General features: G+C 25.9%; 1 protein-coding gene and 1 long non-coding RNA gene across 6 annotated transcripts; one reads left to right on the top strand and one right to left on the bottom strand.

The window, feature by feature from the left end:
* Nucleotides 1-175: 175 nt before the first annotated feature.
* LOC105256016 (lipase 3-like) lies at nucleotides 176-4,700 on the top strand. Its single transcript, XM_025413474.1, has 7 exons — nucleotides 176-385; nucleotides 1,530-1,710; nucleotides 2,166-2,280; nucleotides 3,040-3,289; nucleotides 3,638-3,796; nucleotides 3,899-4,126; nucleotides 4,269-4,700. Exons 1-7 carry the CDS (start codon nucleotides 218-220, stop codon nucleotides 4,443-4,445), a joined length of 1,278 nt encoding a protein of 425 aa, XP_025269259.1. The 5' UTR covers nucleotides 176-217; the 3' UTR covers nucleotides 4,446-4,700.
* On the bottom strand, nucleotides 204-11,076 carry LOC105253520. Of its 5 annotated transcripts, none has more exons than XR_003123524.1 (6): nucleotides 10,854-11,076; nucleotides 9,729-9,910; nucleotides 8,946-9,061; nucleotides 7,962-8,206; nucleotides 7,099-7,257; nucleotides 6,588-6,839 (listed from the first exon to the last, which is right to left on the bottom strand). It is a non-coding gene; the product is annotated as an uncharacterized LOC105253520 (long non-coding RNA). The 5 variants fall into 5 exon arrangements; XR_003123523.1 differs by having other exon boundaries at nucleotides 6,588-6,980; XR_003123522.1 differs by having other exon boundaries at nucleotides 6,588-7,257; nucleotides 10,854-11,072.
* Nucleotides 11,077-15,575: the final 4,499 nt, after the last annotated feature.

Genomic DNA, 15,575 nt, shown 5'->3' on the forward strand with positions numbered 1-15,575 from the left:
CAGACTGATAAAAAAAATCGTAAACGAAGCCGATGATTATCATTTTAACAACAACAAGTAACGAGCGGAGGCCAGATATATTGATCTCGTTTCCTCTGTTTATTTTTTGTTCTCTTCGTCGATAATATATAACATTTTTCACATTTTTCGGGAGGCTCGCGTTGGTTCCTTCTTCTTTTTATCGAATTATTAATTAATCAAATCGCTCGTCGACGCGATGAGATTTATCGCGCTCGTATATTTCTTGACGTTTTACGGCCTGGTCGACGCGGCGCCGGCAGCCATGGCAGCCAAATTGAACATGTGGAGAGAATTCATGGAGGGAATAACGTGGATCAACAGCTGGAACCAGGCGAGAAACAATCCTGATGTCATTCTCGACACGGTAAGCATTCACAAAAAATAATATACACAAAAAAAAACACAAAAAATACAGAAAAAATACACAAAAAAAGTGTCGAATCAAACTTACATACTTAAACTAACGCGTTCATTGTTTCGTATATACGCAACAATTTATAATCTTAGAAGAATTTAATAATTTTAAATTTTAACAATAGTATAGTCTTATTTTAATAATGTAATTGTCACCTCAAGAATATATAATTATTTGATTCTACTTTAAGATAATTATAATCCTTGATTTAAAAATGTTATTTTCTATCCAACATTATTTCCTTTCCATTCAAGAAAATTAAATTTTAAATCGTAAGAATATATTTTTCTCGATTGAACTATATAAAATGGCTTCATTCAAGTAAGCAATTATTCAAGCAATTATATTTTTCTTTAATTAACGCAATATAATTTTTTATTTCAAGATTTCCATGTTAAAACTAAAGATATTTTCAAAACAAGAATCTTTTTTTTTCTGTGTATACAAGAATTTAAAAATAAATTTTGAAATCCAAAAAACGATGGCAAATGACCTTATTTAATTAATTATTGACTATTAAAAAATATGTATTTATACATATATATTATAATTGTGACGTAATTATTAAAATTATTTAATTAATTATTAGCTCTTCAAGAGGTAAATCTACAAGAAAAAATAATTAATTCTCTAGAATTTGCCTTCGAAATAATTTGTATCGAGTTTGTATTCTCTAAAAATTATTCAGTAATTAATTCTTTTAGATAATTAATTCCTTTACAGATAATTATCTTCTTTACTTTATATTTTATGACTTATAAATATAAATATTTAATAGATTGAACTATTTCCTTAAAATTCAAAAATTTATATGCATTCTTACAATAAAATATATTTTTAAAACTTTTTTAAAAATAATTCTATAAATTATTATAAGTTAAAAATTAATTTTAATTTTTTAAAATATATTTAAATTTTATAACAATTACTCTTTATATTAATTAGATATACATATATGCAAAATTATTCTCTGCAAATTTAATATAGAAACAAATTCTATTATTTAGAAAATAAATAGTATACCTTATCGTACAAATTTACTTCAGCTTTAGATTAATGTTACGAGTGCCCTTTTTATCGATTCTTCTTTCAGCTGGAGATGATAAGAAAAGCGGGTTATCCCGCAGAGGCTCATGTTGTAACGACAGAGGACGGTTATCGCCTGACGTTACATCGAATCCCAGGTGCAAATGATTCTCTACCTGTGCTACTGCAACACGGTCTGTTATGTAGCTCCGTTGACTGGATCTTTCTTGGCAAAGGCAAAGCACTCGGTACAATCCTTTATACATATAATCTTTATACATATAATTTATCCTTAGCAAATATTCCGAAGTTATATCCTTAATATTCTATCAGAAAAATGCCTAGAAAAATGCCTAGAAAAATTATAAAATTTAAATAGCAAACAATTTTATTTTAATTGTAATGCAATTTTTAATACATCTTACTTTTTGAACATTGTTAAAATTTATTATGTGTTTATTATAAATATTTTTACATACATATTTATTTCATAATTATATATATCATATATTTAGAACTGTTTATTTAATTAATTTAATTAAATAATAATTCATGGATTATAAATCAGAATTCGCAATCTTTATCTATTATTATTATTATTAAAGAATATTAGGTAAATATTAAGCAAAGATATTGTGAGGATATTATATGAAAAGATCTAAGTTTATCATAAATGTTGCAAACAATTTCCTCGGGATTTTAGCTTATTTATTAGCGGATCAGGGATACGATGTTTGGTTGGGCAATTTTCGTGGTAATACCTACTCGAGGGCGCATATTTCCCTATCTCCGTCGAACTTGACATTCTGGGATTTCAGGTACTATAAAATAAAAATAATATGATATATAAAAATAATATATTTATAATAAAAATGCTTATATTATATAAGCATTTTTGATAAATATTTATTATTATTACTTATTTAAATATAATTATATCCGGAAATGTCACGTTTGCCTATTATAAACAGTATAAAAGTTGTATTAGATGCAGTTTTTTTAGTAAGATGATTTTTTAGGCCATTAGATTTGCAGAAAATTACGTTATCTTTGTGGAAAATGAGAGAAATAATAACATTAGAATAATGTAACAAACTTAATTTAATTTTCAGTAATCAATATAAAGTGAGAAAAGGAAACAAAGATGTATATCGTAATTTTAATTATAGGCAGAGAAATATCTAATCCTTTCATCAAAGGATCTATAGAAATATAAGAAAAATGATATTGTTGATAATTTGACGCAAAATTTGAAAATAAGCAAGAGCTCGGTGCATTTTATGATCAAAATTTGCTTGGAATTTGGAGCTATTTCAATCTATTATGATTTAAAAACGCAAATCTAATTAAATATTAAAATCTGTTACAAATGTTCTTTTGATATTTGTAACTTCTCGTTGAAAAACGTGACATTTCTGATCGTTAAAGTCTTAAAAATGAGTCTTAAAAATATTTATATCACTTTTTATTAATTCTAAAACGTTATCAGTATCATGTTTCGACATAAATGTTTTTTAATACGATCATAAACATATTTATTACATTTTGTGATGTCAATTGAATTTTCAATCGATTAGCTTCAATGAAATGGGCATCTATGATTTACCCGCGATGTTCACATATATCACGAATATTACATCTCAATCATTGCACACGTACATCGGTCATTCTATGGGTACAGCTAGTTTTTACATAATGGCATCAGAGCGTCCGGAATTCGCACGAATGGTGCAAAAGATGATCAGCTTTGCACCAGCAGTTTTTATAAGCCATATGAAAAGTCCGCTAAAATACTTCTCTAAAACATTTCCCTTGGAATTATATAAGGTAAAGTAATTTAATCTTCAATTATAATTTTGTTCTTTGACGAATTAAAATTAAAATCCAAGCAACTCTCGAAACTTTTGTAAATTATTCCATAAATAATTCTAAGCTAATTTAATTAATTTTTTTAACAGCTTAGAATTATTTATGGAATAATTTACAGAAATTATATAAATAAATAAATAAATTTTTAATAGAAAATTTATTTATTTATTTATTTACTATGTTTATTAAAAATTTATTTATTTATTTATTTACTAAATCCCCAAAATATCGCAAAAGTTGGAAAAGGAAAGAATAATACATTACAAGTAAATTATACATTACAAGTAAAAAAATATTTTCCTATAGCTGATCATGCGACATTTTTTCCACAACGAATTCCTGCCACAGAACAATTTTTGGAAGTATCTCGCAAAATATGGTTGCGAACAGAATATTATTGAGGAAAAGATCTGCGCCAACTTAATATTCATAATCTGCGGTTACGATCGCGAGCAATTGAACTACGTGAGTAGATCGAAATAAAATGTCGATTATTACGAAATTTCCATCATTTGAATATCGTCCGATCATATTTTAGATTGAATTTTAACGCATGTCCTTATTTAGACTCTACTACCTATCATCTTAAGTCACGATCCGGCTGGAGCCTCGACCAAGACAATTCTGCATTATATCCAGATATACCAAACCGGCAAATTTCGTAAATACGACTACGGTCTTGATAAAAATCTGTTGGTGTACAACTCATCGGAACCTCCGGATTACAATCTGGCAAATATTACGGTCCCGATCGCGTTGTTCTACGGTCTTGGTGATTGGCTCGTTGATTCCGTGGTGAGTAACAAAGCAATTCAAATAAAATATGTAGCGAAGATTAATTCGCGTTAATTCTGCATAAGTCAAGTTTTAACGTCAAATCGAGAAGATAGCTTAAAAGAAATTGTGCCCGCGATGATTCACGAAAGGATTTTTTAAGGATGTGAAGAGACTGTACCACATATTGCCCAATGTAATAGACATGTACGAAGTGCCGTGGCCCGAATTTAATCACGTGGATTTTATGTTGGCCAAGGATGCGCCCAAACTCGTGTACGAGAGAGTGTTCAAGCTTATGAAGGGGGAAACTTCGAATAATATTACATCGATGAGATAATATTACATCGTTAATTAAATTATATAAATGATGAATATTGCATGTTGCTAAGTCTTTACTAAAATTGAGTTGCAATCCTACAACTGTTAACTCAATGGAACGTAAACTGATAATATTCTTGTATTATTTATAATTACTGTAAAAGCGAATTAGATTAACGCTCGCGTTTTTAACAATCCTTGTTCCTTCTAATCATTGCGATGGATTGCAAAGATAGCTGCAATGTGATCAGTATAAATGTCAATTTGCAAATATAAATAATTGCAAAAATAAATAGAAAATAAATATAAATATTTGTAAAAATAAATATAAGATAAATATAAAATAAATATAAAATAAATATAAAATAAATATAAAATAAATATTGTAAATATAAATTTATATTCACATTTATATTCACAATTTATATTCATATTTATATTGACAATGTAGAAATGAATATAAAATGAATGTAAATATAAATATAAAACTGAAAAAGTGAATAAATGTAAGTGAATAAATGTAATGTCTTAGCCAATCTTGCATTTTAATACATTATATGTTTATAATATATGTATAATTATCTATTCTGTATAATTATCTATATAATTATAATAATAAATGATCTATATAATTATAATAATGGATGAATAAATGGAAATATTATATTAATATTGCATTCTGTGTATTTCTCTCTCTCCCTCTCTTTTTCTTGGACAAAATTTTATGATATTTATGAATTTTGAAGAAATAGAAATATCAAAGATGAATTTTTTTTTTAAGAATAATACGAAATATTCTAATTTTAAAAATATGTATTTATGTACTATGCGTATAATATGCATACTAATACTTATATAAACTATGTCGAATATTACATTTTTCATTATGACAACACTTAAATTAAAATTTTACATAACGTAGACTTTTATTTGATAAATTTAATAAAATAATATTCGACAGCTAAAACCTTATAAATATTACTTAAAGTCACAAAAACATTTTTTATTAAGATGAAGATTATTAAAGCTAATCTCATAATCAGTATATGTATTAAAATTTGAAAATATGAAGATTTCTAAAATCACATAATTATTTTTGGTAATTCTTATTTTATAGATCTAATTATTATTGTAATAATTAGCAGAAAAAAACGAATAAAATGTACATATATCATAGAAAATAAATAATAATGATAAAAAAAGAGATCTAGATCTTTTTTGTTACATCTTATAATTTTGGATATATTTATTGTTATTTTATATTTGCTCCATAAAATATTAATTATATATAATAATATCACAACATACAATTACACGCTTGATTGAACACATTAAAATCTTATGTGTAAATATATTTTTACGAATTTTCTTATAAGTTTTCTTAATGCTAAATTAATTTTCCTGATATTAAATGATAACTAAAATATTATCGTTGAACGAAAAATATGGTCGAAATCTTTTTTACATTTAATTATAAGACTTAGAATTTTAATTTTTTAGATTCTTTCGTGTACACATAGAGAATATTTGCGGATTGCGGAAAGAGTGATAAAGTAAAAAACAAAACATATGAATATTAGAATTTATAATAATTTATGTAAACTAACTTTATATGTATACAAACAGACTGCATATGTTTATTAGTCGATTTTATGCAAATTGTTTCACCGATAAACACTGAGATATTTATATTTTATTCAGTGCTTGATGAATTCGTTGAAATTATGTAATATTTATCGCTCCTTAATCTCTGTATGTTGCGAGAGTATAAAAAATTATTAAAAATAATTAAAATGGCTCTTTTATGACAGATTTTAAAAATTTCAAATATCCCGTCAATCGAAATGTTTTTACGTTCAATTTTTATTTCTTCACGTTTAGATTCTAAGAGAATTTTGGTAATTTTTATTTTTTATTTTGATGATTTTTATTTTGATAATTTTTATTTTTATTTTTATTTTGATAATTTTTATTTATATAAGTATTGTATAAGAGTGTATTGCATTGAGTTCCTATTTTGTCTAATATAAATAGTAAAATTTGTCCATTTAGGAAAAAAACATTTTAAAAAAGAAATTTGCGTCCAAAATAACATAAAAACGCGTGTTTTGATTATCGTAAATTATATCAAAATATATTGCAAGTTTTAATTAACAATTGTGACTGCTATCGATCATATTAAAATTACTAAAGATATAGTATGCAATATTCATCATTTATTTTGATTATCAAAATAACCTTATACCAACGTAATATTATTTGGATTTTCCGCATTTATAAGTTTGAGTGCTCTCTCGTACACGAGTTTGGGCGCATCCTTGGCCCATACAAAATCCACGTGATTAAATTTGGGCAACGGTACTTCGTATATGTCCACTACATTCGGCAATATGCGGTAAAGCCTTTTGACATCCTTGAAAAAATTCTTTCGTGAATCATCGCGTGCGATTTCTTTCAAACTATTTTTCCGATTTTACGTTAAAGCTTGACTTATTCACAATTAAAGGGTTATGCTTAGTCATAATCGTGACTCAGGATGACAGGATAATAGAGTCTAAATAGGGTATATCCTAAATTTTAATTTGAAGCGCGATCGGAGGATCTTCAAATGATAGAACGTAATGATCGAAGTTTTGATCGGAATAATATTTTGATCGCAAGTCATAACTCACGTAGTCAAATTGCTCGCGGTCGAAACCGCAGACCGCAAATATGAAGTCGGCGCATAATTTTCGCTCTGCGAGATTCTGGTCGCAAGCGTATTTCACAAGAAATCTCAAGAAATTGCTCTGTGGCAGGAATTCGTCGTGAAAAAAAAGTCGCACTATCATCTGTAATCAAATATTTTCTAATTCGCAAATGTATAATTTATTTGTAATTTTTTCCTTCTCTTTAAATTTTTACATATTTTTGAGAATTAATAAGTAAATTTTTACGCGATTTTTTTTAATGGATTAGGATAGTTTGAAGAAGTCTTAAAAGTTGCTTCAATCTTAATTTAAACAGGATATTAATTTGAAAACATATTAGTTTTTCAAAATCAATTTTTTCGGAAATTTTAAAAAAAAAAGCTAAAAGAGAAAATGTTTCATTTTAATTATAAGGGATGAAATAAAAGATAAATCTTTTTTTAAATTTTGTGACAAGAGAAAGAATATCAAGGTGAATTAAAATGGAAAATAACGCCTTATTTAAACAGTTACAGTTTCTTATAATAGATAGTTTCAATAAAATTAAAATTTCGAAAATTATTGGGATTCCTTCATTTATACAAATATTCACTTCAAAGTCTAAAAATAGTTTAAAAATAATTTAAAAAATGGTACTGTTGCTTGTTTATATATATATATATATATATATATATATATATATATGTTTATATATATATATATATATATATATATATATATAATGGAAAAACGAGACATAAAAATGTGTCCTTTTTTGCTTCAATAAGGAGATATTGTTTTAAATATAATTATTTTTCAATAATAAATTATTTTCTTACAATATTGACTTATATATATTATCAGACCTTTATTTTTCTCCAGAAAGGTGCAATATAGTTTAATATCGGGCTTTTCACATTATTTATAAAGACTCCTGGGGCGAAATTGATCATCATTTTCACCATTTGAACCATTTCTGGACGTTCTGATGCCATTATAAAAACCAGTTGCGCTCATCGAATGACCAATGTACGCGTGCAATGGCTGAGATGTCATATTTGTGATAAATGTAATCATTGCAGGTAAATCATACATGCCCAATTCATGAAAGCTGATGGAAAATTCGTTTAATATATAATATCGTTATTAAAAAATATAGCAAATATATATAAATATATATCAGTCATTTTATAAGCCTGAAAAGAAATGAATATACAGGGAAATGTATGGAAATCTATATTTTTATTTTAGGAAATACATAATTGTTTCTAAGAAAAAATATGTAATTTGCAATTAACAATTACATATTTTTTTTTAAAAAACAACTACGTTTTTTCTTTACACCAATGGATTCCTTACATTATTTTGCATAAAAGTATTAAGATAAGATAATCAAAAAATGAATATTTTATCAGATATATTTTATGTATAATATAATTAAGACATGCTTTTAAGTCTCATAACTCGAAAAGTACTCAATGAAAATATACTTTATTATAATGTTTTGGAAAGCTCTCGAGATAAGCGATAGGAATATGTAATGAGAAATAGAAGGTTCCATTTAAGAAATTGTAGATGATTTTTATGTGACCTTGACAACATCCTTCAGGGTCATATTGATCTTGCTATGTAATTCGTTACTTGAAACCCTACAACTTTTGTCTGAAATAATTGTTTCTAAAATGCATAGTTTTCAAAAAATTTAGGGGTTTCCATACTTTTTTTCACCCTGTATATAAATATATAAGAATAAGCATATAAATCCCTCTACTTAAATTTAATGTCAACTTAACTCCGGCATCGTAACAACTTCATCATTTTCAAAGTATCATTATTTTTATCAAACTAACCTGAAATCCCAAAATTTTAAATCCGACGGAGATAAGAAAATATGCGTCCTCGAATAAGTATTACCACGATAATTGCCTAACCAAACATCGTATCCCTGATCCCCTAATTGATTAAGCTAAAATGCAAAAGAAGAAACATAGTTTGCAATATTTGTTGCATTTGTTTGTATCTATTATTACATAATTAATATCTTCTCACAAATTGCATAATCCTTTAATTACATATGTCCCAGCAAACCCCAAATAACAGTTATAGTTTTTCAAAATCAAATTTTTGTTATGTAACTGTTACATAACACGTAACATTTATATTGTTGAGTGGAAAATTATAACTAACAGTTATATAAATGTTATTTTGTGTTTACTGAGGTTAATATTAATTATTAATTATTTATAATAATTATTAATATTAATTTTTTTATTCACTTCGTTCGTGATTCTAATTTATATGTTAAAAAATGTTGAAAAATAAATAAATATATAGCGAATTCCAATTCAGAACGTACTCACTATTATTCGATAAGTTAAATAAACAATTTTAAATATATAATTTATATTATTGACACACACACATGTATAAAAAAATATGTGTCACAAATTTTAAAATCCTTTAATAAATAAAAAACATTAAAAATTATATTAAAAATTCATTAGAAAGATTTTTGGACACATTGTTTGCTATTTAAATTAGAGTCTTTTTTAAACGTCCTTCTAACAGAAGAGTAATCAGCAATAATATTTCGGGCTGTCTCTTAGGAATTAAATAAAGAACGAAGAATGTACCGAGTGCTTTGTCCTTGCCAAGGAGGACCCAATCGGCGGAGGTGCATAAGAAAGCATGCAGCATCAGTACGGGTCGAGAATTGTTGCCACCTGGGATACGATGTCACGACAAGAGATAGCCATCCTCCGTCGTTATAACATGAGCTTCTGCGGGATAACCCGCTCTCCGTTATCATTCCCAACTAGAAGAATCAACGAAAGAAAGCATTCTCAAAATTAATGTAAAGTTGCGGTAAATTTATGTGATAAGATATAAAGTATAGTATTTATTTTCTGAATAACAGGGCGTCTTCACAATAAATATGCAGAACTCATTAATTTTTGCATCAGGCATCGTATCTAATTAATATGAAGAGTAATCGTTAAAAAATTAATAAAAATATAATTAATTCAATAGAAAAATTAATTATTTAATTTAAGGTGTATATTTCTGGAGACTGTAAAACGGGGGGGAATTCTTTCGAATGACGTAATAAATAATATGAGGGACTACTCATAAAATTATTATAATATAGTAAAAAATAAAATGTAAAACTTTTCGTTAAATTTATTTTTTACATTAAACATTGTAATGTTTAAACATAACATGCACAATAAAAAATTTTGTGTTAAATTTATCATATTTCACATGTCCCAATTTATCCACTCTAATTTTAATGTTAATTTAACAAAAGACAAATATGTAAATATATAACACAAGTAATATGTTTAAAAATTAACACAAAAGTGTAACACTTAAACTTTATCTGGAAATAAAGTTTATGTTAAATTAACATATTTATAATGTTAAATTTAATTAAAAAAAAATGTTATTTTTACATTTTTACATTTTTATAATAAATAACAGAAGAGAAATGTTGATTTAACATATGGAAACTGTTATAGAGAGAAAAATAACACAATTTATCTGTTCATTTTAACATATAACATATTTCGTCAAAAATTCATGCATTTACATATTAATTGTGTTGTTTTAACTCTTAGAAGTGATGAATATTAACTCAACGCAGAAATGTCAAAATAACGCAACGATAATATGTTACATTAACATAAGAGTATGTTAAAAATTTAACACAAAAATTTTTACATGAGAAAATTTTAACAGAAATACAAAATGTTTTTTACCATGTTCAAGAATATTCTCTCGGATAAACCAAATTAAAGAAAACTGCAGAGTGACAGTAGACCTATGACCACTGTCAACCTCATTGTGAGGACGAACGATTTAAAGAGTTGTGATAAAAATGAATTTTCGAAGTATCGGAATATATATTAACGGAGCAGAGAACGGAAGAGCGAGACGAATATGACTGCGCGCGACTGTCGTTTGCGCGCAAGAAAAATATAATTATATGCAATATTGTTTTTTTTTTTGTTAGAATGGAAGGATATCGAATGAAACATCGTCAATATCTCGTTTATTATTGTAAGAACGTTCTCATTTACTATTGGAAGACATGAATCTTGAGAGTTACTTTTTATATTCGTGACGTCACGTATTTGTGATTTCGATTCAATACAGAAACTCGGATGAAGTTTGTCTGGTGCTTCTCGCAAGTAATTGATTATCGATGCTTGAGAGAAGGTCACAAGTCTATACTTCGATTTAATATTGACAGTATTTTTTTTTAAATAAAGTACATAAATATTCAAGCGAGAAGAAACATCTCTGACCATGAATGCGCTTATTAATAAATAATCTTTGAATTTATCAAGAAGAATCGAGAAAAATCGTATATCATTGAAATATAATTTGACTTAAAAAGAGATTGACATTTATAAAAATATTCTTTAACTTCTCCTGTAACTTTCTTCATATTTTCTATTTAATTTATTTGGATTAATTTATAATAATATTAATTTATTTTGATAAATTTATAATTATAACAATATTTTTATTATTAATCTTCTTGATATTAAATTGCGATTTATAAACATACTTTTGATAGATAATATAATTAATATATTATATTATTGTAGAAATAAAATAATGAAACATAATATTATAAATAAGAAGAGACTGTGTATTTTTATACGAAATTCTTATGGAAATTTGTCACTTTTATGTTTATGTTTTATAAATATAATTTTTAAATATAATATAATTTTTAAATATAAACTTTAAATATAATTTTTTATAAATATAATTTTATAAATGTCACTTTTAAAAATAGTTAGAATAAGGTTTAAACTTTTCACTGATTTAATTAATATTTTGAATCTCTAGATGAATTTCACATGAGTAATCATTCCGCTTTTTATCCATATCCAGTCTCAACTAATCTCCACTCAAAATACAACTATTAAATCGTTCAAATCTCATAAAACTTCAATTTGAATATATCACTTGATCGGCTTTTGAGATAAGATTTTTTATAATGATCATTGATTAAAAGATATTAAGAAAAAATATTCATATATAAAATACAGAGATTAAATTAAAGTAAAAATAAACATAATAAACAAACGTAACATATGTGGGCTATAATAGTATCCTTAATTAACGAATTAATTAAGTTATTTGTATTAGAAATTTATTAGTTTCTTATCTCGCGCGAAGATAAGCATTTCTGTGCTATATCTCACTTATTTTATTAATGTATCAATTTTTAAAAATTTTTGCGATAACTCAAATATATATCAAAAAATGAAAAAGGCCATATTTTATTTCAAATTAAAATTTATTTTCTTTTCATAAAAATATCTTTTAAAATTGTTTTAATAATTTCTTCGGTTAAGAGAAGCTCGATGGAAAAAATTTTCTTAATAGAATATATTTTGTTAGAGAAAAATAAACATTAATTTTATTGATGAATAATTTACTGAAAGTAACAATTTTTTCCACAAACCTCATATCCTGTATTTATAATTAGAAAATATAACATTTAATTAATCGAAAAATTTGCTTTTAAAATAAACAAAATAATATAATACATATTTTTTCTTGAAAACAACCTTTTGAACACATTTACGTGTTAAAATATGTACAATATTTGGACAACGAATGGATAATAACACTATGTTCAACCTTGGCGATGTATGACGCGTTAATGTTTATACAAGTCACGGCCTTGCGTTCATAATTTGCATGACACTTGAGCAATAAGATGCGAAGTGATGCGAAATACTTCATATATTAAATTCAAATTAATGATTAATTGAACGACTGCTTTCGTGACTTTCAATTACATTAATCTTTCGATCTTATAATTTGTAAAAAGAAAATAAGAACAAACAGTCCGGACCAACCAATCAAAATATAATAAAAAGGAAGGCTGAGGACGTGACGTGGGATGTTAAAACGTAATGAGAAATGAAAAAAATAAATCTAAGACAGAAAAATGATATAATTTGTTAAACAATTTACCTATAGTATTCATTCGAATGATGTAAGCTTTACTGGTCAAATCGAATGCCTTATCACTCAAAATTAAAATTGTAGACAATCTAGAAACTCGATCGCAGCTCACTTTTAAATGAATGATAACATCAAATTAGTAAATAATAATATTTAATAAACATATTTAATGAATATTACGTACATTCAACCAAAACGGGAATTAATGTTGTTCCACAAAAGTTTGTGTTTCATTGGAACGTACATTTAGTACATTTAGTTTTATCGCTATTATCGAACCTTTATCATCTTTTTATCAAAGACTATGTGCTTTATGACATGAGCGTTTACTTACTCTTTCCTCACCATCAATATTAATAAACATAAAAACAATCCAATAAGTTCATTAATTAGTCACATCTCATTTTGGTCCAAGGAGCACTGTCAGCTTGACAAATTTCGTTCTTTGCTTTTTGCACAGATTGATATCATTTATTTCGATCCTAAAGATGATAAACTTAATAATAATTTATTGAAACATGATTAATGTAATTTACTCTAATTTATACCTTCCGCACGTATATTAAATTTGATTAATTGATAGAACCTCGATATGTTTTTAATATGTCACAATCGTACATATAGCCGCCATTGCATGTCGATAAGCGAGATCTCTAGTAATTGAAACAGAAATTTGTCAGAAATTTCGGAAACGTGTTTCGCTTTCTCATGATGGCGTTGATCGTCGCGGAAACCACAGAATAAATTCAAATATGTGTACATTATATTGTACGTGTGCGTTACATATAGATATAATAAATATTGAATTTATAAAGATCGATCTACAACAAATACACATGCGTTGCAAAACACTTATGCGTTTAACAAATATATGATTTAGTGATAAAAAACATTATAATTTTTTTTATCTTATGTAAATGTGTATATCGTATTATATGTTATCTTATATGTTGAGAGAACAGAAGCAGAAGAAGACAGCACGCTTTGAAAGAGACTTTAAAATAAAATGTCTTTCAAAAAAATGAGATTGTAATATTACTGCTGGATACGGTCAAATCATTTAATATTTATGGTATGTATAGATGTAGATTATAATTATGTCAGTTTATTTCCTTTGACACAAAATCGTCATTTGTTAAAGTATTTTTTAATTTGTGTTTTTGTAGAAACGTTTTTAAGTAACTTGACAAAAAAACTGTAGATTCATTCTCATACTTCTATAATTTCTGAAAATAAAGGGCTACAAAAAGAAGATTATATATAAAATACGAATTACTCATTACAACAATTTTTGATACTTTAAGATTTTTTTTCTTTATAAATAATTTTTAGTGAGGATGACTGCAAAATCGAAAATATTAGGCTGAATAAAATGAACAAAGAATTTGGTAAAAAAAAATTAACCACCTAAAAAATCACGTGTGTATATATGAAAAGATAACATTTTTCAGTGGATTTATGTTTATTATTTCCATTTTTTCTTTTTTTTTTATAATCTCATACTAATTTTTTATTTTTTACCAAAGAATCTCTATTCCAATCGTTAATGTGAATATAAATTTGGATCGCTCAGATGCTTTGGACGTATTCATAAATAATAGTAAATACAAAGACAAAGTTCTACCAGATAATATATAGTATATTTTAAAATAGATATACTTATAGAAGTATAGTCTTAGTATAATAAGATATAACTTATAGAAGATGTTTCACGTAATAATATTAGACACTCTATATAATATTAATTAAAATATATATATATTTATAAATTACAGATCTAAAAATACTTAAATAAAAAGTGGATGATATGGATTCCACATTAAGTGGAGTATATAATCCAGTATAGTATATAATCCAGTATAGTATATAATCCATAATCAATTGACAGACGTTGTGATGATGCTCCAACAAAACAATAATTTACAAGCAAAAAGAATGACAGAACTTATTGCTGTCATATAGTAAAATATAATTCAACTTTACCATATGTTAAATATTGAAACAATTAAAAGCTCTCAATAAAACATGACAAATAATGAAAGATGCCAGGAATAGTTTGTAAGCAAACATTGTTTAACAAACTCGAACGGATTGTGCAAACAAATTTTCCATGTATAATTTCATTTTCAGAGTTATCTTCTGCAACTTTTGGTGTTGATCAGACGGGAGAATCCGGAAAATCAATTACGCGAATGGTTAAACAATATTTAAGTAGAGATTTAGCCATGAAGCTTACTGCATAAAAACAAGTTCCTGAAAAAACCTTAATAAAAGGATTGCTGTTTTGTTTCATTTTAATATTATATATATGTTAAAAGTACAAAAAATAAATATAATTCATACATTCAAAATTGTATGTCTTTAAAAAAATTATTTCGCAATTTATTATCGTTTCGTGATTCAAAGCCCGATCGAATCTAGTCAAGAACCCGGTCAGGTTCAAGCACAGAAGCACAATCAGGCCCCGGCCAAAAACACCGATCAGGTTC

The sequence above is a fragment of the Camponotus floridanus genome, unplaced genomic scaffold, assembly GCF_003227725.1.
Source record: "Camponotus floridanus strain SB8 unplaced genomic scaffold, Cflo_v7.5 scaffold67, whole genome shotgun sequence".
NCBI lineage: Eukaryota > Metazoa > Arthropoda > Insecta > Hymenoptera > Formicidae > Camponotus > Camponotus floridanus.